At 40.8% G+C, this 27568-nt stretch overlaps 1 protein-coding gene across 3 annotated transcripts in view; it reads left to right on the top strand.

Moving 5' to 3' along the window:
- The window catches only part of GRB10 (growth factor receptor bound protein 10), a 143298-nt gene that overhangs the window by 7740 nt on the left and 107990 nt on the right, over positions 1 to 27568 (top strand). For all 3 annotated transcript variants that reach the window (XM_066326891.1, XM_066326875.1, XM_066326883.1), the window contains exon 2: positions 27160 to 27257. In XM_066326891.1, coding sequence (XP_066182988.1) covers positions 27207 to 27257 — 51 coding nt within the window. In that variant the 5' untranslated portion in view covers positions 27160 to 27206. The remainder of the gene's footprint in view (positions 1 to 27159; positions 27258 to 27568) is intronic.

Here is a 27568-nt window from a genome sequence, read left to right as displayed (position 1 = left end):
AGTATACAAACAAGTGATGATTAGTGTAATTGCTCACCGCCTGCTGACTGATGACCACCCAATCTCCAAGCAGCAGGCCACTGCCTCTCCCCAGTTTTTTTGTTCAGCCATGTATGATGGCATATAGTATGGAATATTCCTTTGGCCAGTTAGGGTCAGCAGTCCTGGCTGTGTTCCTTCCCAGCCTATTGTTCACCCCAAGCCTCCTCACTGCTGGGGCAAGAGACTGAAGAGCTGGCGACTTGGTGTGAGCCCTACTCAACAATGACTACAGCATCAGTGTGTTATCAGTATTATTCTCATCCTAAATCTGAAACACACCTCTGTACCAGCTTCTAGGAAGGAAATAATTCTAGCCCAGCTGAAACCAGGACAGCTCTGTGAGGGGAAAGCAGTCAAAATAGCCCTTTATGATGCTCTAGAAGTGAATAAACTGGAATTCACAGTCTATGTGGGATTTTCATGAACCGATTCTTTTGATGTATTTTACTGATAGGCTGTTATAGCATTACACAGTCATCGCATTTAGCAGTTGGAAAGTTTTCGAAGAGGCATTGTGTTTATTTTCCAGAGGGCTTCAAGAGAACTGAGCAGTGAGACTATGAGATGAGCTGTAGGAGTGGAGGGCAAATGCTGTTCGAGTTGCTGACATCTCTAATGTGTACTCAAACTTATTTCACATTCAGCATGCATATTTTTGTTCTAGAGCTGATGAAGAAAAGGTCAGGCAAAATCTCTGTGGAGTTCTTGCTAGCAAAGGTGGATTGCACTCTTAACACACGGGAAGTCAGAGGAGCATTGCAAAGGCTGTTGCAGCTGATACAGTTGAGGTGTGTGGTGACACTTGTAATGCCTGGCTGAGCTGTTGGATAATTTTCCTCCCCAGAGTTCTTTGAAAAAGTGTTGATACAGCCTTCAGTAGGAGAATGGCATTGCAAGATGTCTTGCTAGTCTAAGCCTTAGCTAATTTTGATAAACGTGTAATTTGTCTTCATTTACTTGGAAATGATTCCACTCTTCTTCCCAGGAGCAGGAAAAGTTCTCACAGGTGTTTGGAAAATTGATGATTTTGAAACACTCAGTGAAAGAGTCCTGTGCTGTAACAGCTTGACTTTGTTTTGCTTGTATTCATCTCTGAGAACTTCTTAGGTCCTTCATGACCAACAGTCCAGCTCTTCCTTAGCAAGATTTATTCACCAGAGGTCTCATTTAAAATACACATGAGCTAAAGTGACATGTCTGTAGCTGATGTGAAGTTGCCTTTCAGGTCAATTTTGACAATGCTCAGTAGAGTTTCAGGAAGACAGCACACATGCAGCTGTCAGAGAGGCAGGTCACTTTTACCTCTTTGAGTATTTTAATATTAATTTTTGTGTGTGTGTGAAAGTGCTATACTTTGAAGAGGTCAAAAAACTTTTCCCCTGGAGGAGAGGCAGATCTTCATTTCTCAAAGCATGTAGGCCATGCTAAGAGCTGACTGCTACCAAAAGCTGACAATGTTTTGTTGGAGTGTTTGGGTGTCTTACCTTGGGCCAGCTTGTGTGCATGGCTGATCTAACTGGGTAGGAAAGCTATCCTGTGTATTTGTTTTTTCTGGGATTGGTTTTCTTCTGGGTTAAAGGATGGGATCAGTTCTTGGAAGTATGTGTGGACAGCTGAGGTGCTCTTCCAGGGAAGGGAAGAGAAATGAAAAAAGAGAAGAACAGATCTCATCTCTTTTCAGGGGCAGCGAACTTCTGGGCCAGCTTGGCAACGCATCAGCATTTTTTTTTACTTTGTGAATTTCAACAAATCTTATGGAGCTACACAAGCAAGCAAGCTGAAGACTAGACCTGGCTTTGTAGAGGGTCTCCAGAGCCTGCCTGTATTTTCAAGGTTTACCTGTTGAAGGGGGTTTTTTGCAATGTGTGGGGGTTAACCTTGTGTTTGATCTCTTTGCTGCCCTGGAATGTGGCCAGAGCAATGTTGTCTTTATTCATGTCTTTTTAATTTTACTTCTTTTTTTTTAATAAAATGGACCTGTGGTGCTGGGTTGTTTTCTTAAAAAGGAATATGAAATGTGTCAGGTGGGGTTTTATATTGAGCAACTCAGCCGTAACAAGAATGTTACTATTGCTCTTGCACATTTAAAGAAGATAAAAATAGCACCTTCAAAGTTTCAGGAGATTATGTAAGGTATGTGTAGCTGTATCTTATTATATGATCGTCATGAAACAGAGCAACTGAGGAAGTAACTGGTCATAAATCCATCATTATTCATACTATGAAAAATAGCAAGCATAATAGCTGTTCAAACACCAGAGATTTGGTTGACTTGCTCTGAAACATGGTGGTAAAACATATTTGTTTCAGACCAGTTACCAGCTGAAATGTTTTTTTTTCCTGGAATGTCTCATCTGTTCCCAGTCTCAGAATCCCAGAACTGCCTGTGAGCTGGTTCAGCCGTTCTGCCCCGATCAAGAAGGGTTTCTGTAGCCAAAGTCAAATAAAGGCATTTGAGGTGACTGTTCTGGTGTCTGCTAGGAAATAGTCTTGATGGGTGTGGGGCAGATCTTGCCCGTGAACTCCTGTGCCTCTTGGGGGGCTGCCTTAGAGCTGCAGTTTCTCAGCCTTGCTAAAGGTAGTCTGCTTTAGCCTGGAAAAATCCCAAACAACCAACGGCTCTGCAGACTGAAAACCAAAACAAGTTCTTCAGTAATTTCAGTTATTATTCTTGTCTGTGTTAAATGTGCAATGATTTTGGGGCAAGGTGACACATCATGGATTCTCTTAATTTTTCCGAACAGAGTTTGGGAAGACTTGGAGTTCAGGTTCTTGGGTTTAGGATTGCACAGCAGTGACTGGATTTCTCTTCAGAAACATTTCTGAGTAGTTTTTTTCCATAACTGTAGCACAAAAATGATTGAGTTTTGACTAGCTTAGTCCTTCTGGCTGGTACCAGTTCCATTGTATGTTCCATTGGACTCCTGGGTGGATGGAGGAAGAGATCTTTTCTCAGCCTTTGTTACAGGGACTTACCTCCATCTGTAAACAATTTGTGTGTTGCTAGGTCATTTGAAGAGTGGCAGAATGTGTATTAAATGTTCTCCCCACACCTTGTGTTTTACTTTGAGCACTCTCTCAGCTGCTGACTGAAGTTCAGGTTTTAGAACAAATGCTACTCATGATGCTTCAGTTGCTTTGCATAGCTGTGTTAGGTTTTGGGGCTGTTGAGGTGAAGGAAGTAATGAATGAGCAGTAATTTCATGGGCATGCTAATGTGGTTGTGTACAAATAGCAAGTTTCTTCCTCTTCTTGGGATATCTGGCCAACCTGTACTCTTGCCTTCAGCCATGTCATATCTGTGCTGACTTTGGCAGTGGTTCAGAGAAGATTCATCCAGCCAGAGAAGCATTCATGGGACGAGTACTTTTAAAAATTAATTGTTTTATTTATTTTCTTAAAGTATGTGGGACTGAAGCTTTCTTCCTGTGTGCAGCTGTGGCTTGTCTAAAGTCAGTGTTTGACTACAGATCAAGTGCTGTGGTCAGAGTGAATTTTTGCCTAAGCCTGTGTTAGAGCCATAAATTGTTGTACTGTGTGGGCACTGATGCTTTCATCCAGTACCTGGTCTTAGTCACCTCTTCCTGCTAATATCCTCTAATTCTGCAGTTTTGACTCTGTGAAACCAAGCAAGGAAGTGTGTGCTTTGTGTGAGGAGCTCATGAACTTTTTAAATCCTGGCTTACTGTCTTGAAAACATGAAGGTTTCAGAAGTGGAATATATATATACACACTAGATATATTTCTATATTACACAGCCCTTTTATGGTGTCTGAGAGAGGTGTATCTCCTCTGCAGATCAGTGCATGCTGTATCCAACACTTCTTTGGAATCCCTGGGACCTTAGGATGAAGCCTTTCAGCAATGTGGTGTATGCAGGGCTGGTTTGTGTTGAGGTTCTGAATGGGGCTGAGGGGCTGCTGGGCTCAGTGGTAGTGTGGAAGCTTTGTAGGGCTGTGGCTGTCTGTGGAGCTGAGAGGCTTGGAGGAGGGAGCTTCAGGTTAAGTCTTCCTAGAGTCTTCTGGGATCCTCTTAAAAGCAGTGCTGTAACGGGGTAACTCAGGATACCTGACACCTTAGCCATGTCAAATGAGGTCCCTAGAAAATCAAGGGACTGAAAGGTTTTATTAAAAGTGATTTTCACCTGAGATGCTGCCTCTGAAATCCCTTAGCAGTTTAAAATTAACCTATTATTCTAGGTAGTTTAAATTAATTTTAATGACTTTCTGCCACTTTTATAAGTGTCTATTTACAACCTTGTTGCTTTAAGTGCAGCCTGGATTGCAAGTGTTTTATTTTATCAATGGAGATGATTTTGTAGCATGGCAGTAATCTTCCTAAAGATTTACCTGGTCAATGAAGAAGTAACCGGATTTGTGTAAACCAAAGCAGAGCAATCTGAAATAGCTGTATCCTAAAACTGACCTAACCTATAAAGCTTTGAATTTTCATGTCATCTTCTGCTGGGAAACACCACAAAGTCTCTTGCACTTTGGCATCCTGTAAGAAAGAATTGAGCCTTCCCATTATTAGGGAGGAAAAACTGAATGCAGACTAAAGATCTAAAATTTAAGAGTATAAATGAAGGCCGACTATAAATGATTAGATTTTTTAAAAATTGTGATACATACTGGAATAGAAATATTAGAAACTATTTCAGTCTTGTTTTGAGCATTTGATTAGCAGTTTCTAAGTGACCTCTCTGCTCCTATGTGTGTTTTGTAGCACTGGGAGAGGAGAGGGAAAGCTGCTTTGAAGAAGCCATGCTGAGAACCTAGAAGAGAAGGTGCAAAGAAGGGAGATATTGATACAGCTCAACTTTTTTGTGCCCTTGATCTTTTGGAGTTTTTTTCACCTCCTTGTAATGTGCCTGCTTCTCAGCAGTGTGAGATGAGAAGGAATCAAATTGACTTCCATAGTCATGGTGTGTCTTTATAGTGTGATATAGACAAAAGGCAAAGTAGGCTGCACCCCCATCCTTCTCTGGTGAAGGTGATGGGTGGGGGAATGTCTTAACCCACAGCATGGCTAAATCATGGCTCCGAAAATGATTACTGATATGGTTATCTCTTTGGAGTAATGCTGATTCTTGGAGCTGCCATGAGGCACCTGTATGAGAAAAGCCTGCAGTTTTTGGTGGATGTGTTTTGCCTGTGTGATGGTTTTATCACTCTGTGTTTGCTTCCAAGTCCCAGCTCATGGAAGTTAAATTCTCTCAGAGAAGATGGCTTCTCCAAAGGTGGAGGAAGTGTTAGGAGAAAAATGGGGAGAGAAGGAGTATTTATACCACAGTGCATAGTAAACATCCAGCTTGTGATACAGGTAGCTAAGCTGTGTCTAAAACTTGGCCTGGCTTTGTTCCTGGTCTAAACCACAAGTGTTACTTGGAGTGGATGTCTATGTGCCACATCCTGTGGCCTGGTGGCATTTGGACAGTCAAGGATTCCAGGGATAACCACATGGTGAGGCACCTGAGCAAAAATCCTTCTGCTGAGTGCAGATAGTGGCACAGTTGAACTCCATGTTAATACCTATGTGTGCTTGATTTCTTGACTTCAAGTGTCTACACCTGTTAATTTTATTTTTTAAAACCATTTTATTTTTTGTTCTTCTATTTTCCAGCCCTGTTACTATTTAGGAGTGACTAGTTATTTGCCTTTGTGGACTGTCAGCCTCATGCTCCAAGATCCCAGTATCTGCAATTGTAAATATGCAGAGTGGAGAGCAGAGGATCATTCCTGATAGAGAGGGATGGGCACTGCCACTAATCCTGTAAATCCACAGTGGGTCCCTCCCATGCATAGAAACTTGATCTTAACTCCTATGTCTTAACATCTATGTCTCCTTCCTTTGCTGTGATATTTATGTGTAATTCCTACTTCATAAAACAAGAGGGATTTGGATCTAGTCAGATTTGAGGAAAACTGCATGAGCTAGCCTTATGAATATTTATCTCTGCACCAGCATCTTACTCAGGGATACTCAAGAAAAGATGACAAATGACTGTCTTTTTGACATGCACAATATAAAGCAAATGCAATTTCAAAGCCTCCCATAAGCCTCTGTGGCATGCTTAAATATCTTCCAGTTGCATGGTTAAAAGCTGAAATAAGTCCTGTCCCCTGGATTTGGGAGATTTGTGAAATGCCGATCCCCAGCTACTTCCATTGATGCAAATGGTGGAGGTCAAACTGGTGTGTGGGGAGGGGGCCTGGAGAGAGAAAATTGGCTGAATAAGGTGATAGCTCTGATTAGACATAACTGCAAGCACTCATTTCCTGTAGATGTTCCCGGAGGTTTTGCATAGTGAGAACAAATGCAAATGCAGTTTGGAATACACTGGTGCTCACAGTCCATGACCTAAAAAATATTGAAGGGATTGAGGTTTTGTTGGTTACCCCTGCCCTCCCCCAGCTTCCAGAGATGCTTGCTGCTGAATAAGTGTTAGCGCCAAGCTTCAGAATGATAGGATTGCACCTTGCAGTACTGACTCCGGTTTTAGCTGTGCTGGGGTAGTCATGTACAGATTATTATCTTCCACCTTCTTCTGCAAGAAGTAATTTCTCTATTCCTTGTGTCCTTCAAAAGCCTGACAGGATGTGAAACTAGGAGGTTTTGATCTACAGCTTGTAGATTGAGGCTAAGCATTAAAAAATACACATGACATTACAGTCAATGAGGTATTTCTGCTATTTTTCCTCCAGACTGAAACTGAAGATCAAAATTCATAGGGCTGAGGGAATGGCCCATGTGTCTCTCTGTTGTCATGTTCTGGTTTGTTTGTGGTGTTAGGATATAGCTGGGTCTGTGTATCAACAGAGGCAAGTGCCTGTGTTACACTTCCTGAAAAGGTATTTTAACATGTAAGGGTTTGAGTTGGTTGTGGGTTTTTTTAGGACATTTCAGCCCTGAAGGTTACAGTTAGTATGCAGCTTGTTGGTATTCTCATTTTGGGGACTGTGCTTTGCAGAAAGGGAGGAGACAATGCATCTGTCAAGCTTATTTTTCTTGTAGCACAGTGCTAGATCTGGAGAGGAGACTTGACACAGGTAAACTAGTCAATGAAAACTGGAGTGTAGTTGTGTTTCTGATGGCAGCTTGGTGGCAGTGGTTGGGAGAAACTGCTTATTCCTCACACAGTCTTGGGTATTGACTCACTGTTCTTTTTCCCCCTTCAGCAATTTTGACTTGGTGCTTCTCTTTTATCTTTTCCCTGTGCCCTCACTCCACCCAGTACAGTAATGTTTTCCTAGATCTTTGCTTTTTAAACCTTTCTCTTTCTTCTGAAAGTTGTGGGCATGGAGAAGATATTATTCCCTTTCTTTGCAGCAGGCTTTCATAGATTTGAAAGATTTCATCATGACCCTTACTTTTGCTTCTTTTGGCTGAGCTCCAGCTTATTCTGTTTTTTCTTTTTTTCCTCCCAGATGTCATGTTTTTCTAATTCTGTGATGTTCCTATTGCTTTTGCTTGGATTTTTTCCAGTTGATCTTTTCTGAAATTTGCTGAAGATTGGGTACAGCTTCGTGCTGGAAGCTTTATCAGCCACAAGTGGAACAGAACTGTTGCTTCATGATTCTCACATATGTTCCTCTATACATTCCTCTATGGTATTTGCCTCTCTCTCAACAAAGAATTTTCCAGTTTCTAAAACTTGCTTTGAATTAAGTCTCCAGCAAGCTGACAGCTTTAAGTTAGCAGCTTCCCCAAGTTTAATAAGTGTCATTTCTCCTTCATTATCTAAATCATTAGTGTTAGAATAGTGTAGGACCAGGGCAGACCTCTGCAGAGGTTATTCAGTATGTCAGCCTATTATGTGAGCATTTCAAATTTTTTTTGACGTTCCAAGCAAATATAAGTCAGTGCAGTTTGCTCAGTCACTTGCAAATGTGGCATAAGATGACTGTTTGCATTGATAACAGTATGACAGAGTTTTCTTATCTTGTTGTAAGAATGCAATTTTAATCTTTTGATGTGGTTTTGCTAATGTCAGGATTCAGATTCCGTGTCTGCTGCTTCTGTCTTCCTAAAATACATTATTCTTACATAGGAAGATGTTGAGTTGGTTTGACTTGGCTTATACATGAACAAGCAGTTTTTGTTGAGTTCAATCTTTTACTTTCTTCTTGGTGCTAGCAGATGGATTTAATGGCAAATGTGTGAATTAAGCAACAAGTATTCTTAATGTTCTTCTTTCCCCTCTTTTCCCCTCCCACTTCTGTAGGAAGTCACTGCTTGCCATTCTCCAGCCTCTGCTACCTTGTCAATCCACTATGGACTTTCAAAAATAACTGCTAATGATCTGAAGCTTTAAAAGAAGATCTAAACTGTTCAATTTGTTACTGAGTTTTATGAAAACCAGCTAATTTGAAAGTTGATTTTTTTTTTAATCTCCTCTCTCCTGTCGTCACTAGTAGTAGTTCAGGTTTGTTTGGTTGTTTTTTGTTGTTGTTAGGGTTTTTTTTGTTGTTGTTACCTGTAGCTTTTTTGAGAAAGTGATGAGTTGACTGACCTTTCCCTTAATTAATATTTTATTGCTGTGGAATTACAGAATGAGTTTTTAATGTCTCTTGTTTCGCTTTCACTTATTTTGGTATTGCAATAATTGTCTGCAGGCTATTGCTCTTTTAGTGGAGTGCAGATGGATGGCCTTTGCTTGACCTCTTTACCTAGCAAGACAGACAGACTAACTGTTGCTTGCTTTTTGTCATGTATGGGCAACAGCAAAGCTTAAATATCTTAGATCTGAGGATTAACTAAAAACTGAAGATGAGAGGGAATGAACACTCAGTGGCAGAAGGCTGTCTTCAAATACAAAGCAAGTTCTTTTATCCAGAATCAATATATCGAAATGGTTAAAGGGCAAATGCCAAAAGACTGAATTTTTGCCTCTGATTTTTTGTCAGACTTGGATTTGAGAAGAACATTTAGTTGGTGCCCCTGATCAACTCAGCCATAATTCGGAAGCCCTGAAAGGTTTTACACGTGTTGCTTCTGCTGCTGTCTGAGGTTAGAATAATTGAAAATAGAAAGTACTGAAAGATATGGATGAACCCAAAATGACTAGATAAAGATATGATAAACTAGAGGCTTAGTCTTGTGTCACCACCAGATCTAGAAGCATATTGGATAAGGGGACGTTGACAGAGTGGAGAGAGTGAACAATGCTAATGCTGTTCACAAAATAAGAACCCTTCTGAAAAGGAACGTACAGTTTCAAGAACAGATGGTCTAGTGGTAATAGAGACTAACAAATTTTTGTTGGCTGGCAGCCGTCTTTCAGGTTAGGATTTTGTCTTTAAAGCTCTTTCATAGAGTTGACTTCCTTGCTGCAAAGTACTTGGTAAAAGGACAGAGTAAATTCCTCCTGGGAACTTGTTCTTCCTGGTCTAACAAAAACGAGATTATAGTGGAAGCATAAGGTGAGGGACAGTCAGCTCACGGTGACAGGTAAGGCTTTGTTGGAGCAGCCTATGGATATTTTAGATTTTGTTCTGCTCTCTGCACTCCAGAATTAGCATGCTGCAGGACGGTTGTCACCCCTGTGATGGAAGGTGGGAAGACTGACTTGGAAACATGCACAAGTCTTACTTTGATCATCTCATTTCTTCTGCAGAAGGAGCATATTGTTTGTGAGACAGAGCTTACATAATCCTCCTTCTGTGGTGTGTGTAAACATATTTAACACAGGCCTTTTGTTTCTTGACTAGTTTAATTTTAATCAATAGTGTATGTGCAGTGTGGAAGGGGACAGAAGAGGGGTAAGTTAGAGTGCATTTTAGATTTATCCTCTCCTCCAGTGCCCCAGAACTTGTGTGGATGCAAACCAAGCAAAATGGAGATAAAACAATCCCATTCTTACCTTCTGTCTGTGCCCTAAAACCAAACTCATTGTCTGTAACTAACCAGTGGTATTGCAACCCTCAGTCTTCCCTTGCTGGGTTGATTCTCTTGTTGCACAGTAGCTGGGAAAGAGGCTTTAAATGCAGAATTAGCATATAAGCCTGTGCCATTTTTGGCTGGCTGTTAATGTTTAAAGTCTTTAAAGTCACCCACTAAAGACAAGGCAGAAGAACAAACGTCGGCCTGGGTATGTGGCATGTGTGTTCTTGTTTAATAATGGAATCTCTGGTATGGCTAGGGATGCATGCCAGCTTTGGCAGTACAGGGCACAGTTCAGATACTTAAGTACTGTACTAAAAATAACAGGACTATTTTAGACTGGGACCCAATTAGGGAGGGAATGACTTGTTGCTCTGCAATAAGTAATCTGAAGTAGCAGGCAGGCTGCAATGTGCACCACGTAAATTCGGCTGTTTTGCTTGCGGAGCTGCCAGTTTTGACACTGCTTCCTCACTGTTTTCCTAAGATGCTTTTCCAGTGATTAAAAGAAAAAAGAAAACAAACAAAAAAAACCACCCCAAAATACCCTTCTTCTTAAGGCAGACTTTATATGCTTTAGTTTGCATTTTGATATTGCAGTGTTTAATAGCATTACAACTCCTAATCCTCCAGTGTTGGCTTGGGAAATTCCTAGAAGGCAGGGAGCGGGAGGTAAGGAGTGATGCTGTCCCTGACACACTGAGTGAACTTCACTCTGCCACAGAGAAGGGCAGCAAGGGTGAATTTGGGCAGTCAAGGAGCAGAGGACCTGTTTGAAGACAGTTGCTTTTCCCTTGGTTTGCCTCCTGGGCATGGAGAAAGGAGTGTAGTTCCTGAAATTTGTTGCTGCTGCTGTTGCTTTTCTTTGTCAAGAAGTACAGTGAAAATAACTTGCACATTTAACCTCCTGAAACAAAGCATTACTTTGCACTTCACTAGTTTCTCTCTGTTGGTTATATTTTTGGTGATGCTGCTGGCTGCCACCTTCTATTAGATCACTTGTATTTCAGTGAAGCAAGTTAAAGGAATCTGAATTTCTCAGTGCACAGTATGTGTGGGGTGACAGGGAAGGGACAGGCATGCTCCAGGATCCAAATCCTCTGGTCTTGGAGTGCTTTCAAGTGATTGGCTCTATCTGATCACAGTTTTCTGCCACTGATCAGAGTGGGGTTGTGGATGAGGGAATGCATTATGGAGCCTTACGCAAATGCTGCGTTGGATAGACTTGAGCTGATGCTCGAGATGAAAGTGAAATGCACCTAAAATTTCTATTTTTGTAGACGTCTTTCTAGCATGCTATTTTGAGAACATGAAAAAGCCAGAATCTTTCTGGTGTTGTAACTCTCATGCTGTTTTGAAAGTAGCTCTACATTTTTTTTTTTTTCAAAATAAAAAGCTGATAAGAGGTGTTCAAGGCTTTGTTCAGCTGTGATCTCAGAGCAGCTTTCAGTATGGTCTTTGCCTTGTGATTCTGGGAGGACTTAATCAGGTTCCCTTAATCATGCCGAAATCATGTTCTTTTAAACCTCAGATTTCAATTTGCCCTTGCCCTGAAATGGAAAGGATGGGTCTTCCTAGAAGCCCATTATGAAAACAACACCTTTTATATTCAGTGCTAAAATGTATTGCATCATGGATGTAGTAAACTCCCAGGGAAATAGTGGTAGAGGCACTTTGGTGAAGCAGATCATCTTGTGTGTTGTAGAGAGCCAGCATTTCGGCCTGTGCTTGTCAACTTGTGGGCTATGTGTATTTTACCTTCTGCATACTGCAGCAGCCTGCAGGACTTGCTGTTAAAACGAAATGTTACATGGAGGATGCCTAGCAACTGTAGTTTTTAGGTCTGTGCCAAATTGTTAAAGGTGCAAATCTGTTAGATTGGTGCAGTGTTTTCTGGAGGATGCAGTGTGGCAGTGCTGAGGTGGTGCTTTGGCACCGTGGTGATGTGGCTGCTCCTCCAGCTCTTCTTCACCAGCATCCCCTAATGGGATCCTCTAACCCCATTAGGTTAATGTCTAGCACCCACAATTCTCAGCCAGGAATATTCATTAAAAAAAGAAAAGTGTTGATTTGAATTGCTGTTGCCTAGGTAGAAAGCCTGCAAGGGGTTTTTCTCTGCTTTTAGACCCTTCTTCATGGTGAACTGTGTTGCAGTTACCTGGAGTGTGCACATCTATTGCTATCATTGCTGTCCCTTATAAGCTTTCTCTAGTGCTTGCCTAAATTATTATTATTATTTTAACACATTCATAAATCCGTGAAAAAGATTTTCGTATTTCCTATCAGTTTCAGATTTTCTGAATTTTTCTTTTAAGAGAATGCTTATTCTCTGGGCACTTTTTCCATGTCCTCTATAACTGACTCGATGTCTGCCTTCTTTTCCTTCAGCTGTCTCTTTTCTGTGCCAAATGATCCAAGACTGTTAGTTTCTTCTTTAGGAATTCCTCTTCTCTGTAGTCTTTCTAATTCTGTTTTATCCTTTCAATGTCATAACAGCCCACAGTTTTCAAGAAGTGGGTGTGCCCTGGTTTAATGACTTGTCATGATTCTACTTTGCTTGTGGCAGTTTCTTGATTCTTAATACTGTATTTCCTTGTGAGATATTGTGTGCTCTTTTTTTTCCTCCCCTCCCTCTTTCTTCTAAGATGATACTTCAAGCAAGACTTCAGACTCCTGACACTTACTTCAGTGGTACACACAGGCAGGGCTATTCTTCTAGCACATTGGCTTAAGTTTGTGGAAATTAAATCAGAGTTTCCTTTTTGGCTACTCATTTGTCTGTGATCACAAGATCCTTCTGCTGTGCTTTGCATGAAGCTCCGGCTCTGGGCAATTTAGAACAATCTTGCAATGCTGCTCTTAAAATGTGATGTGTGAGCAGTTATTTAGTACACATGGTGCCCGGTTGGCTTATCTATTTTGCCTTTTTTTAATGAACAAATGTGACATCTCTTAAGGAACTAAAATGAGAACTTACCTTTTCTTTCTGTCAAGAATCTTTGAAGACATTTGCAGTTAAGGTGAGTTTTGATATGAAAGGTGTGGGAAAGACTTGATTTCCTGTGTTTTGCAGCAGAGCTGGTAGCTGATGCCATTCTAGTCTTGTCTTTGGGTTAAGTCTTGCGCCCCCAGTTCACTCTGGGCATTTGCTTGCAAAGGTGCCATAAGCATGAATTTGATCTTCACTATCCTGACTTCTGGGGCTCCTGCCTTAGGTTATAGGGCATGCCTGCATCAATACATCCTGGCTTTCATTGCTGAACTTGTGTCCCTCCTCTGGGTTGCGTGGTCTCAAATTACTGGGACACCAAGTTAACATCTTTGAGTACACTTGGCAGAACAAAGTCAGAGGAATGTCCTTCTTGGTTAGAAAACTTGAGTCTCAAAGTTCTGCAGCAAGAAGATAGATATAAAATTTCCACACCTGAGTAAGGAGTCAGGCAGGCTTCCCACTAGCAACGGAAAAGACTTGGGAAGCTCTCATGCATCTTTTGCAATGTTTCTAGCACATAGTTAAATGCTGCTTTCTTGTCCAGTCTGAGAACTTGTTTATGAAACCTAATACGGTTCTGTGCAACTCAACACTTTGCTGCTTAATGCTACAGCTTTAGTGATGCTCAGTGAGGTGGACAGGGTGCTTTGTGTATCAGCTGTTCCAGGCGTTGTGAAGGCTAAATACAGCACTTCCTTTGCTGGCACTGGGAAGCTTCACTCCTGGGGAGGGGGAAGAAACGTCCATGTCAAGGTTCAACCCTGTAGCAAATGGATCCTTAAAAAAAAAAATAAAACAGCTGAGTCACTTGTTCATTCTTCTTCTTCCATGCTGCTGGCCAATCTCAATACCCTTGTATTTCACACAGGAGGGAGAAGGCAGACAATACTGTCTTTTATTTTCCATACCCTGCAGCGCACTATCTTCTTCACAAAATATGGATGGCGTCTGTCTGTCTCCACTTCATGGGAAAGATTAACAACAATTAAGGTCAGCAATTAAGGTTGTGAAAACCTCTGAATAACTGCAACATCTGTTCTTATACTAGAATAAATAAAATAAAGCTGGAGCTCTAATTGCCAACAGAATACTTGCTCATATCTGTTTTGTAATTGTGGGCTTGTGAAATTCGTGTTGTTAACTGGTCCTTTGCTGGCCAGCATCCCTGGTCAGCAGTCAGTGCAAGCTTGCACGCTTTTCCCAAGTGCCACATGCTGAAGGTGAGGGTGTTGGATGAAAAGTGGGAACTGTGTGTAAGGTGTGGGGCACTGTGGCAGTGGGGGTCAGGTGGTTCCTCAGATGGCTGTGGGATGTTGTCAGCTCTTGGACACAACAGTTTATCCTCTGAACTTCCCAGTCCATTTCAATGTCAAATAAAACTGTTTTTCCTCAACTGCTGACTGGTTTTCCTCTTACTTTGAGACAGAACAGTGTTGTTGATGGGAAGGTTACTTTTTCTCAGCTGTCTGTTTTTTTTTTCCATAAGCTCAAATATGATGGCAAGAGAGCACATGAGTGTTCTGAGATGGATGTTTTTAGAAGTAGTTATTTCCAGTGCTGCTTCAATGCCTGACCACTGTCTAGGAAGCCCGTTCCAGTGTTTGAGTACCCTCTTGGTAAAGGAAATGTTTCTGTGTATCTGGTCTGAACCTCCCCTGACTCAGCTGTGAACCATTCCCACACATCCTGTCACTAGATATCAGGGAGAAGGTTTCTGGTAATGAATGACACATTGGCTTAATTTTGTCTGACTATACGGGGTGATTTCTTAACTTGTCTGCAGTACAAATGATCAGCAGTGTTGTACTTTCCATCCAGAGAATGAAAAATTCAGTACTGCTGAAGTGCCAGGAGCTGGAGCCTAGTCCTTCTTGGCATCTGTGGCCTCCACAGAAGGAACTGTTTGTGTTCCGACTTGGCGCATAGGCAGAGTGATTCTGCGCTTTCCAGTTGTCTTTTTTGGTGTGTTTAAAAGTGGATCTCTTTAGGTCTTTAAACCTTAAAAGGTTTAACCTGCCTAAGACAGGTCTGTGTAAAGACTTAGAGATCTATCATCCAAGTCTGGTAGAAAATCAGCCATGTCTTTCTGTCCCTTATGCCACGGGAGCGATTCAGGTGCTTGTTTCCTGCTGTGCTCAATATTTCTCCCTCCCCATGGATTGGTAGTGATTTTCTGTAATCCTGCATTTCTTAACTTGAGCTGCAAGGTCTTTTCTGACCAAGTGCTGCTACTTGCTGTCATGGGAAAAAATTATAGCTGTGTCATTCCTGCTGCTTGCTTGTCCCACTGAGACTGACTGGAGTGCAGCGTTGGGCAATGCGTTGTTGCACTTCTGCAGGAACAGAATATGAGGGTATGCCTGCAGCTTTAGAGACAAGATTAGGAAGTTCTGCAGCTGGGAGCTTCTGTGGGAACAGTGGCTGTCATTGCCTACCACAGAGAGAAGAACACTTCTGTATGGAGCAGCCTTCTCAAACCTGACCCTTGAGAGACATCTAGCATCAATGGCTTTTAGCTTCTGTCTTGTGTTTTGGAGAGAAACCTTTTGTGTTTGTATAATGAGGAGGTTGTCATTTAGTTAAATGGGAGAGTCCTCATGAGAATTGTGCTGCTCATTTTAGGCTGTTGTCTTATACAAGTTACTGGACTGGAAAAGATGCGTAGGCAAAGATGCAGGAGACAAATGTGATAGTTTCCAAGCCATAGTGCAATTTATTTAAGACCGATAATGCTGTAAAGAGGAGACAATATCAGGCATTGGTGGCCAGTTCTGTGGTACTGCTGTCCATTTGAAGGAGTTGGGGAGTATTGCAAGCTAGAGATTGCTGAGATCTGTAAGCATCATAGTATTAGGTGAAGGGAATATTCTTCCAGTGACAGAAAGTAGCATGAAAGCCTGTGGGAGGTATTTGTGTAAAACAGGCAGTTGTGTGAAGCCATCTCTTCATGCAGAGCTGGTTTTTAATAAAATAGAACTGCTAATTAGCGAGGCTGAAATGAAAATCGGGACTTCTCTGATGCATCTGTCAAATTGATTGTATTAATGATGAGTGAATGCTTTTATAGATCAAAATACAAAGTAGCAAAAAAATTTGGAATTGTTATTTTATCAATTAAGAACAGCAATTAGAAATTCAAATTTCAGATATTCACAGAGGCTTTTGCAAGAGAACTCATCTGCTCCTTCGATAAACATTTTGTTTTATTATACTGCAGTGTATTTTGGGAGAGAGAGAACTTTGGAAGAGCAAAGTGTGAACAAAATCTGCATTGAACAGTGAAAGAAACTCAGGGAAGAGAACTGAGATTTTTTATTTTGCGTGAGGTCGACTGAGTTCTGCCATGTCATCTTGCATTCTGTGCTGCTGCTGAAGAAGCTGTTCATCTAGAGTTCATAGAGTTCACAGACACATGTAAGTGCTTGTGTGTAATAAATAGGTATAATATGTGTATTATACACACTGAGTGAAATCAAACCCTAAAAGTTGCTGGGAGAAGCTGAAGCTTTGTCAGGATTGACTTCTGCAGTACAGAGACCAAAAGTCTGGGAGTAGTGCATGACTACATAATCATTGGTCTTGTTCAGGAGTGCTGAGAGTTTAAAGTTTCTGTGCTGTACACTGGGGAAGGATTCCTTTGGCTGTTTTTGTCTCCAGATCACGGATGGCTGCATCTAAACCAGTTTTCTAAATTCCTGTTGTTGTCAATGGAAAGCACCAGGTGCTCCAGTGGTTTGCTTCATTGAATTGTGTAGGTTGTAAGTGGCTTCTTGAGCTCATCTCATGCAAGCCCCAGCTTTCTCTGACATCCAGATAGCTGCTGTGGGATGAGATGGACTGCACATAAGGAGAGCCTGTTTCTCCTCCCTGACTGATGTGGCAGTGTAGGCATGTACATTTCTCCTGTACACGTACCACCACCACCTAGGGTGTGTGACTGCCTTCATATCCTGAAACAGTGTTGTGATTGGCTCCGTGTGCAGCTGGATGTTGATTTGCTTCTGTGGGCAATGTACTACAGGCCTATAAAATGATGTTGTGTAGGGGGACACTTACATACTGTCTTCTCCCTCCTTTCTGCTGCTGCCACTACCAGTTGGACAACCTTGGAATTGGGAGAATGCAGATGGGACCTGTGTGTGGGTTCCAGGCTTGGAGTACAGGTGTTCTGTGGGTTAAAATGCTTTGGTACACAGGGAAGGCACTTTGGCTACATCTGGAGCCTACACCTTTGGAGAACAAATGTTCTCCTTTGGCAGCTTCAGGGTCTGAAGGGACTAGGGATGTTCCTTGTTTAATGCATATCTACAAACCTTCAGTGCTGGGGATATTCAGTATTTCATACTTCTGTTAAACAGCCTCATAAGGGCTGAAACAACAGATTTCCTTTATGGCACCCTGAAAGTACAGGGAATGTATTTAATGTAGGTGCTCTTAATGTAGGTGGCTTGGTGAAATATTCTAGTTGAGTTATTTGGCCTGCTACCCAGCCTTCGATATGTAATCTTTCGGGACTGCCAAAATACCATTCTAATTAAGTTGACATAGTCTATGAAGCCTGGGCGGTATTACTTCAGTTTTCTTCCCTGTGCTTTCTAATACTGCATTTTGAAAGGGTTGGTGGAAGCTGTGACACTTGCAGCCTCACCACAGTCTTCATTAAGCTGGGATTTTGGTCACCTCGTGACCTGCAGAATCAAAGGAAGAATATCCTCTTTCTTCCTCTCTGCAGGTACAAGTTAATAGAAGCAAATAAGTGTTCACTAATGCACATGAAACATGTGATCAGTTGGCCAGATTTCAGCTTTTTGTTGATCATTAGCTCTTGTACAAAACATTAGCCTATTCTGTAGGTTTATTTTCTGTTTTGTTTACACTTATTTGAAAAAGCTATGCCCTGTTTGTCCCAGGGTGGTATTATATTTGCAAGTAGGTCAGCATACTCGCTTTTGAGATGTCAGCTTGAAATTGATTTTCAAGGGCTAAAAAATGTAAGAGGGTAAGAAAGACTTTTGCATTGCCGATATCCTCTATTTATTTATTTATTTATTTATAGAAATTCTCAGCCTGTATTCAAGAATAGAGCACCAGTAACATTTTAGATGTGTGCTGAAAGTCGGCGCTGATTGCCTGCTGCTAACCGTAAGCCACCCGTGGATTTGAAGCTTGTGTGTTGCATAATGCCAGCAAATGCATTTGAGATTACAAAATGGTCTCTTTGCTCTAAGAAGAGATTGCTGTGATTTGTTAGCGAGGCAACGTTAAAGTACACATGGGGTATCTCTGACATCAGTATCTTAAAACCACAAGCAGTTTTTTTGCAGTTCAGCGAGCTCTGGCACTGCTGGTGCTTCATTGCATGGGAGAGAATAAGTGCAGTCTCCAAAGTGGATACAGGTTTTTATATTCCAGTCAATCAAGGGTGTACGTATTCCTTTAATTTCTGTGTACTATCCCTTGCACTTCTTTATTATAGCCCTCTTGAACAGGCAGGATTTTCTGTTCATGTCAAGAGCAGCACACACAGTATTTGTTGGAGTTGCCTCTTTGCAACTAGAAGCAGAGTTGGTGGTTGCCTGTTTGCTTGGGGCTGATGTAGTCCAGAGCTCTCTGGGCTCTGCTGAATTATCACTTCCAAGCCATTCTGTGGTAACCCTTGCCTTTCTGTGCATGAGAGGTAAAAGGGGTTCGCTTGTTTATTTTTGCTACTTGCTACTGTTACTTACTATGGTGTCTTTGTCAGAATTGTTTCAACAGTTGAATTCTTTGGAATAAATAATGCTTGAGAATAATTATCACAAAACTACTTGGAGGGTGGATTAATGTACTGTTGATGCTGGGGAATGCATCTCTGCTTACAGAATGTGATTTTTTTTTTTCCCCCCAGAGGCTAAGGAGAAAGTCTTTCCTTTGAGTGTTCTAACCATGCAAATGAGGTATACTGAGAGTAACCTTCTCAGTTAAATGTTTATTTTATGGTATCTCAAAAAGATACCATCTTAGTGAGTAGCTTGCAGTTTGAGTTGAAATGTCTCAACTTGCCTTCTACCTTCAACCATTTGTATGAGATGAGACTATGTAAATAAACCAGTCTTTATTCATGAACATAAATAATAGATAACTGTAACAGCCTCTTTCAATTGATTTTCTTCAAAAACACAAAGCTTGATGTCTATGTAAAAGCTTCTGATAATTTAAGTTAATAACTCTTCCAAAAAAATCATTGTACCAAGAGAACAGCCAGTGATACATGTACAATTACTGTGTTAAATATCACCATGAAACTCTGTAAGTGTCAACGTGAAAACCCTAATGTCTGATGTCACTGGTCCACAATAATGAAGTTTTAAAATCAAGGAAAAGTATTTTAACCTACCTGAAAACGCTGGGGAGCAGGAGAGATCCTAAGGAGGGATGTGAATGATATTGATAGATATCTGCCTGTCCCTTTCTGTGCACAAGTGTGAGTGTTGAAGTCAGCCTCATGGTCAGCCCTCTGTAGCTAGTATGGTGTAACAAAACCTTAGTAAGTTCTTTGAGAAGCTGTGGAGCCCCCTGCATGAAGATCCAAGTAAAGAAAAATAGGCTATGAATAATTGTGATGATTGATGAATGCATCATTAGGATGAAACAGGCTTAAAATGCTTGGAAAACTGATCAGTAGGTCATGTGATAGGAGATTGCCTTTTGTTCTTTGTCTTTTTTTTAATATCTTTATTTCTTGCATCAGCCAGGTGGAGAAAAAAGGTTTCTGCCTGCTTTGGAAGAGTCTCTTCCAAAATGAAGGAGTGTTGTAGAGAAATAAGGGAGCAGAAGCTGGGAGCAGGGCGTCCTTGATGCAGATGGCTGCTCTATGAATCTAAAAGTCTCTTTATCAAACCTTTGTACATATACTTCAACTATTATTATGCACTTCTCAGCTGTTATTTTTACAGCCTCCTAACTTTTGTCAGGAGACGGTAAAGGTAACAGCTGAGGAGTGCATGCTTCTATCTTGTCACTAGTAGAGGCAAGCTGGGTCTGGTAGATCTTTCCAATGGATGTTTATGGACAGGCATTAATAACCATTAAGTTATGGTTTCAAACAGAATCTGTAATGATCTGACTTTAAAAAAAAAGAACCCAAAAAACAGCACTGTGTGGAGGCTGAACTTTAATTGTTTAGAAAAAGGTCTTGTGTGTAGTTTAGTTTCTGGGCTGGGGGGTCTGAGCTCTTGGCTTTCAAATCACACTGCAGAGCAGTGGGAAAGACCATTCACACCAGTTGCCTGTTGGAAGCATGAAGGCTCAGTAGCATGTTGAATGCAAAAATCAATGTTTTGCTAAGTATGCAACAAAAGCAGACTTTAGTTGAGCTGGTACCACAAGGTGAAAGTGCCTTTGAGCAAAACTTCATATTTTATTTGGAGATCTGTCCAAATGTTTAACTTCTGTGAGATGCCTGGAAAGCATTAATTCTCACGGATGTGCAGTAGGAAAGATTTGCCAGCTCCTAATGGCAGTAAACAAAGAAAAAGAAAGTTCACAGGTTGCCTTGGCCAATGTAATAGTTTGCTGCCACTGGAGAGGGGGTGATCCTGTTCCCTTCCCCTCTTGCTCCTGGTCTCCTGCTGTTCACATTGTGCCAACTGAACTGCCTGTCAGATCTAAGTTTATTGCATTTGCTTCCTTAGCAGAACACTAACCCAGCAAAACAAATGCGTTAATTAACACAAGCTGAACTCATTAAGGGCCATACATGACACAAAAGGGGGAGAAGGAGGGAGTGCCATGAAGCTGCTGGGAGGAAGTGGAGGAAGAAAGCAGAGCAAGGGCTGATGAAGAGAGTGGGATGTCTGTCCTGTTCTTGGCAGTAACAAGCTATTAAATCATCTTGACTGTTGTATAACTTCACTCTAAGTCTTCAGGTTGGATAATAAACGCTTAAAATAACATAAGGAAATAATTATTTAGACTGCTTCCCAAAATTATAAAATTCTGGATTCTATTTTATGAGAAATGTGACTAGATTGGGGTGGGGAGGGGAGGCAAGGTAGTGACAACACAGAGATAATGCATACAGTGTTTTTTTCCTTCTCTCTGGAGGCAAAGGACATAGTGAGAAATGGTATATGCAAAACTGGAGACCACTAGTCATGGTATTGTCAGATGAAGTTCATCTTGGGCTGCCTCACTCGTGTACATCTCATGTCCCAGTCGTGCATCCTTACACCTTTCCTACCTCTGCATATGGCTTGCTGGTGGGGTTGTCTACTTTATACTACTACATGTTTTTTTGTTTCAGTTTCTGTCTAATTAACATTTCATTTAGACTTCGGTACAAGTCTCTGTTTAGTTGCCAGAGTTCCTGCTTCAAAGGTATGGATTTGAAGCTATTAGGAGGCAGAAGAGGATTTTCAGTGATCAAGGAAGACAGTGAAACTGCAGAGTTGTATAAATATTTTCAAAGTTTATTATAGGTTTGGGATTTGTTGTTTGGTTTTTTGATTTTGTTTGATTTGTTTTCCTGGTTTGTTGGGTTAGGTTGTTTTTTGGTGGTGGTTTGTTGGTTTTTTGTTGTGTGTGTTGTTTTTGGTTTTTTTTTTTTTTTTTTTTTTTTTTTTTTTTTTTTTTTTTTTTTTTTTTCCTTGGTTGGTTGTTTTTTTGGTGGTGTTGTCCAATGTCATTGGACAAAAAAATACGTTTTTTTTTCTCAGAACCTTATTTTTGCAGTCAGTGAAGCTGTTCTGTCAGGAGGTGAACGTGAATTCACAGGCTGTGAGCCTTAAGTCCTTTCAAACTTTTAGGCAGATTCAGGAAACCAAAAAATGCTGAACTGCATATACTTTATTTAATTTTATTTGGCAAGGCTTGAAGTGGGATGGCATCAGCTCTTCTGTGCTTCTTCTGAAGTATGTATCTGTTTTGGCTTTCAGAAGCCTGAATTGCCGTTGCCAAGATTCTTCACTTTCTGGCAAAAGTACAATGGCAAATGGCTTCCTTTACAAGGTGTAATATTTAGACTAACAGCTTTGCAATTAAGAATGGCAAAAGAGAATTATATTCCCTTTTTTTATAAGACCAGATTTTTTAGTATGGTTTCGTGGGAGTGTTTGGACGTAACTGAAGTGCTTTTGATTGATGATTTATATTTTGAACAGTGCTTTTCATTTTAGTGTGCAACACTCACTTGAAATTTTAGCTAGAACAATGCTTTGTTTTCAAAGATGTTCAAAGTGTTCCTCTAGTTATGCAGTTGCTCCATATCATAGACTTGCAAATTCCTTTTGGGTATGTATGTGTAACAAAATGGGTGTGAAGATACCAATTCCTGTAAGGGAAATGGGGAGAAATTGGGAAAGCTGCAGGTATTCTTAATTATTACCTCCTGCTAATCTCACTAGGCCATCAGGGTATTGATGATGATCATGTCATTAAACCTTTTGTGGATGGTTAGTAATTCCATTTTGGAGTGTCTGGGGACGTGTTTGGAGGGAAAAAACCAACTTGTTTGAAGGGAAACTAGCCAGGTATTATTTTTCAGCGTGGGCAGACTGGATACTTTGGGTGTGAGGAAGGACATGCAGAGCTGGGGGGAGAAGCAAGTGTGTATAAGTTGAGAAAGTGGTCAGTAAAATGTTTGAGGTGATGAATCCAGTCCTGCTGGCCAAGTGATCCCTTAAGGAGGGTGAGGGGCATTCTCCGTATTGTAAATTGACACAGTCTCCACCTGAATCTATCACTACAAGAGGAGAAGGTGCTTTAGAAATCCTTACATGTACTGATTGCTGAAGCTGAGATGAAATCTGATCGCAAACTTGTGTGCTGCCAAGGGTGTTTTAGTCTCCTTGGTCCAGCCAGCTCAGGAATCTGATGGCACTTTCTTTTCAGCCCACATAGTCATTCAGGCTTCATTTTTGTGAGAAATTGTCTGGGTCTTGCATGCAAAAGCACATCTGGGCCCTGCAGTTTCAGTGCAGCTGGGGACATTGCTAGCTGTCAGGTCTTTCAACTACCGAAAATTCACTGGCATGCCTCATGCTGCTTGTATCCAACTTTATTTCCATTGTAACTATGGCAATAGAAGTAGACTGGTAAGAAAGTGTCAGAGTATGGGTACTCATTCCTGTGTTGCAGAGGGTTGCTCTGTGTGTCCATGGAACTGCCTCACCTCATCTTGTTAACCTGTTTTGGTGATGCAGATACACGTGTGTGTGTGTATGTGAATATATATATGTAGAAAAAAACCCAGATCACTTTCCTAGATGATATGAAGTAGTAGGAAGCTTAAAGCCAGGAGAAGAGACAGTTGAAGTCTTGAAAGTTGCTCCTTGTGTAGACTGAGAAAAGAGGATCTTTTTCTCCATGGGTTCTTCAAGATGTCAAATTTTAAGACTTAACTCGGACCGTCCTGAGGGTAAGTTAGGGGACAATATTGTATTGGTTCAGTTTTAAGACCTTGTTCTAGTTTCTTAGGAAAATCCGGGTTTGGTCTGCAAAACCTCATTCAGTATTGTGGGGAGAAATGGAATAGTGATACTTAGTGTCTGGGAGGATAAGATCCACATTAAAGGGAGTAAAAGGTTTTTAACTTGTATGTAAAACCTGAGATCTTAGCCTTAATTTTGACCTTAAGATCTTTAGCTATGTTGAAGCTTTTTCCCCTTCCCTCTTTCACAATAGTTGAGCTGTAGAAAGCAGAACATTATAGAAGAAAAATGATGAAATGCTTAAAAGGGTATAATATTCAACAAATTTGCTAAGTTACCTTTCATAAAAGAGCATAAATCCAGTTTTCAAGAGCTCTGGAGCTTGTCTTGCAACTCTGCCAGGTTAAAATCCTTTTCTTTTTTTTTTTTTTTTTTTTTTTTCCTCCTCCTCCTCCTGTTCCTAACTAATCTGCAAGCAATTGCGTTTTAAAAATTATTTTTCTCTTGAATTTAAAGACTTTGACAGATGGCACATGTAGAACCTGGAAAACTTCCTGAATTGGCAGAGTGACCATACCCCTGCCATTTCCCTACCACAGTATCTGTAGGTGCGTAGGCTGTGTCTCCTTCCAGAGTGCTGGGCGAGATGCCGTTTCCTCTGCTGGGACTGTGCAGATAACAAGTGATAAATCAGAAAAACATACCTGGTGATGGGCTTAATTTGCTGTTAATAGACAACTTAATCTGCTGGTTATCTGAGTAATTCGATTGTGACTTAAACAACCCATTCAGAGCAGCGAGAGTCTCCAGGGTTCATACACACAGTGTTTTCTATGCAGGCTTAATACCAATCTTTTAGATGGTGTGAATTTGTTTAACACTTGTGAGGGCCTGAGACATCAAAGCTACGCCTCACAATAGTCCATTCTTTATTCTGGAGAATGTCATACCAAAAATTAGTCTCGTGACCTTTGAAACGTGCTTTATCACGACTATCCTTCTTTCAGGGCCTCTGTCCTAGGCAGAGCTCTGAAGCCAGTAAAAGCTTCAGACATGGGATCGCTTGGTTCTGAATGTACACAGGCTGTCTCACTGTCTCGCTCGATGCTGCGTGGCAGTTGTTCTCACCACTGAATGTCTTGAGTTTTGTAACAGTGATCAACTACATAGCTTGTTTCCTATTTACAATCCTTTGGAATTTCCCTCCCTCATCTAAGGCATTTTAGGAAAAGGGCAGTAACTTGGCACTCAAATACCTCTTTGCGATTTGTGCTGTGTGAATTGTGGGGAAAGAGCATGTATGCCTGTGTGCAGCTACAGGCTCTGATAAGTGACATGCTAAATACCATGTTTAAAGACAACAGCGCAGGAAAAATTGATCTATTTTTCTTTTGAAGCTCTAATATTTAGCTACTGAACACATGAATTGATGTAGAATTCTGTCCTTATGAAATTTATTACTTGTTGATGTGGTACAAAGGACCTTAGGTCTTAGAGGTGAGTAAAGGCATTTTGTATTCCTGGGGTAGGACTAGGTTGATAAACTGTTTTTAGACAGACAAAAGAGATGAGATCTTAAATCAGTGTTAATGTGTGACTGACCAGGAATGATACCATCTAGAGATTATTGCTTTCCTCTGTTTCTGCAGCGTTAACAAATGAATACTCAAGAATGTAGCAGCAAAGCAAATGGTTCTTGATAAATTATGCAGTCTTGACTCCAGCTATTGTTTGAGGTAATTTATGATCTTCCACTGGTGTAATGGGGCTGTGGTATAAACTGCAGCACACCCAAGAGCAGACAAATTGGTCTGGTATTGTTTAGGAACATATTTAATCTATCTTGCTATAAGTGAATTGGAGCCTTTTGCTGAAATGTCAAAAGACCAGTATTTTGATATTCAGTCCTAGATAAGCTACCAGTAAATTTGCAGCAGTTGTGCCTTTTCCTGATGTCTAAATACTGAAGTGATAATAAACATAAAACTGTTACAGTGTAAAGCTCAGTTCTTTTCCCTTACCTCTTTATGTAAACTTTCTTTAGTCTTGGTTGGTTTAGACGCCAATAATGCAGTTCTCTTTATTCTTGATGGCTTGCTTAATTTCTCTGTAGATGTGCTTACGAGAAGGAAAAGGAAATGGTACTCCCCTGAGTGAAAAGATTTTTAAGAGCTTTTCTTAAATCTGTGCTTTATTCTCCCAGAACAAACTGGTTGATTAAAGTGAAATCTTCAGATCAGTCTTTCAAACTGACTGCAAACTTTTAGGTGTGGAGAAGTAGTTAGAAGACTGTAGACCACTGTTTATATGTTTAAAGATTAGCAATAGTGCAAGTAGAGTAATGTGTCTACAGTTAGATGCTTGATGTGGCCTCCCCCCACCACTTTGAATCCTGCAAGATTTTGGGTTTAGTTTTTTTTCCCCCATAGTATTTACTTACCTAGAATAAACAACTGAATTTATGCATATTTGGTTAAGTGGATTTTTAGACTTGCTATTGCCAAAACCAGTTTCCTCCTGGGGTAATTGGCTGTATGAATTGATCACTGCAGAAGCCCAGTAACTGCTTCCTGGAAAGTAGTTTCCAGGAGTCTGCCCGCCTTACTGATAGAGGAGGAAGCTACCATACCCCAGCCAAACTCATCCTGGAACTAGGTAAAATAAAGCTTCCTTGATGAGTGTATGGTTTGTGGACCATAGGCGGGAAGTTGTCCAGGAACAGTTTGTCCAAGATGTTTTTTTTACCCTTGTCCCTCACTTAACTGTCCCATAAATTGTGCTGGCTGCTTTGGTTTGGTGACAGTTCGTGCTTACCAGAGAGCAATGGGTAGCCTGTTTAAAAGCTGGGCTTTTGTTTTGAACACATAATTGATAATTAACAGCGAACCAGACAGGAGCTTGCTTGTGGTAGAAGTAAAAGTTCTGACTGTGCTTTGCAGCCTGCTTTCTCTTCCCCAGTCATGCCTTTTTCATCTACTTGGAGATGGCATCGCTTATCTTGCACTGCAGGGATATGTCACCACTGGTAGGAAGAAATGCTGAAGCAGCAAATAGTGCTTTATTTATTTATATTTATTTTTGTTTCCTTTGTTATGAGGCAGTTATAGTTACTATCTTGACATTGCCTTGCCTTCTTATTTTTACTTCTTTAGCCATATGTACCTCTAAATATTTCCAGATTTCTTTTCCAGCTCTATTTGAGCACAAAGTGATGCTTTAGAGAAAACAACTCACCTTGCAAACTTACTGTTAATAATGACTCAGAAGAGCAAGTGCAAGACTTGAATGAATTTGTATGTGACACTCTGATATGCTGTGTGAGAATAAAACCCTGGGGGAAAAGACAGGCAGGAAAGGGTAAAGGTTAGAAGTTGTGTAGCCAGGCATTGAAGGCTGATGCTGCATAATGATCTTGGTGATCTTATGGGTTTTTTCCAACTTAAATGATTTGTGATAAGTGACTGTCATCTTAATTAACTCAGATTTCAGTGTTTTCTTTCCACAATTGAAAACATAGCCTCAGCTGGTGGGAGCCAGTTTTCAAATGGCTAGGATTTTGCTGTGAAGGGAGGCCTTCATTTTTGCCTAAGTAGTGAAAATAAAGCAGGAGCCACACAGCCTGAGAATTGTTATGTTCGGTTTTTAAATGAGGTATCTAATTGAATGTGTTTGCTAGGCTACAGGCAGCAAATGTGCACATTTTCTACTTCAAGTTGATGCAAATCCTCATCACCTCGTCTTGATCCTCTCAGTCTTCCTCCTCCAACTGTTTTCAATAATAAGTTGATGAAATGTCTTCAGTATGGTTTCTGACAGTTTGTTTGTACTCTGCAGGTCCTGGGAAGCAGTAGATGTAATTTGAAGAAAATTTGAAGGAACAAATGGCTTTAGCTGGCTGCCCAGACTCCTTTTTACATCTTCCTTATCGGATAGTAAGTTGTGAAATTGCATGTTCGTGTCAGCTTGTAGCATCATATTGCTGTGTGCCGGTGATTGATTGTGCATTCAAACTTTTCATCAAACTGCTAATAGCTGTCTGGCAATTCCCTGGGTTCTGCTAACATTCTGGAAACAGAGCCTCTGTTACCATCCTGTATTCAAAAAACGGCTGAAAAAAATGGGTCATTAATATATATACAGATTTGATATTTGTCTTTGAAATAGCCATTTCCTATTTGGGAGAAGGCACTTGTTTCCAAAGAGAATGTGGCAAGCTACAAAACCAGTGAAATGCCTTGCACCA

Source organism: Sylvia atricapilla, chromosome 1 (genome assembly GCF_009819655.1).
Source record: "Sylvia atricapilla isolate bSylAtr1 chromosome 1, bSylAtr1.pri, whole genome shotgun sequence".
NCBI lineage: Eukaryota > Metazoa > Chordata > Aves > Passeriformes > Sylviidae > Sylvia > Sylvia atricapilla.
The sequence above is the reverse complement of the archived record's forward strand: the minus strand, read 5'-3'. Positions and strand labels throughout refer to the sequence as shown.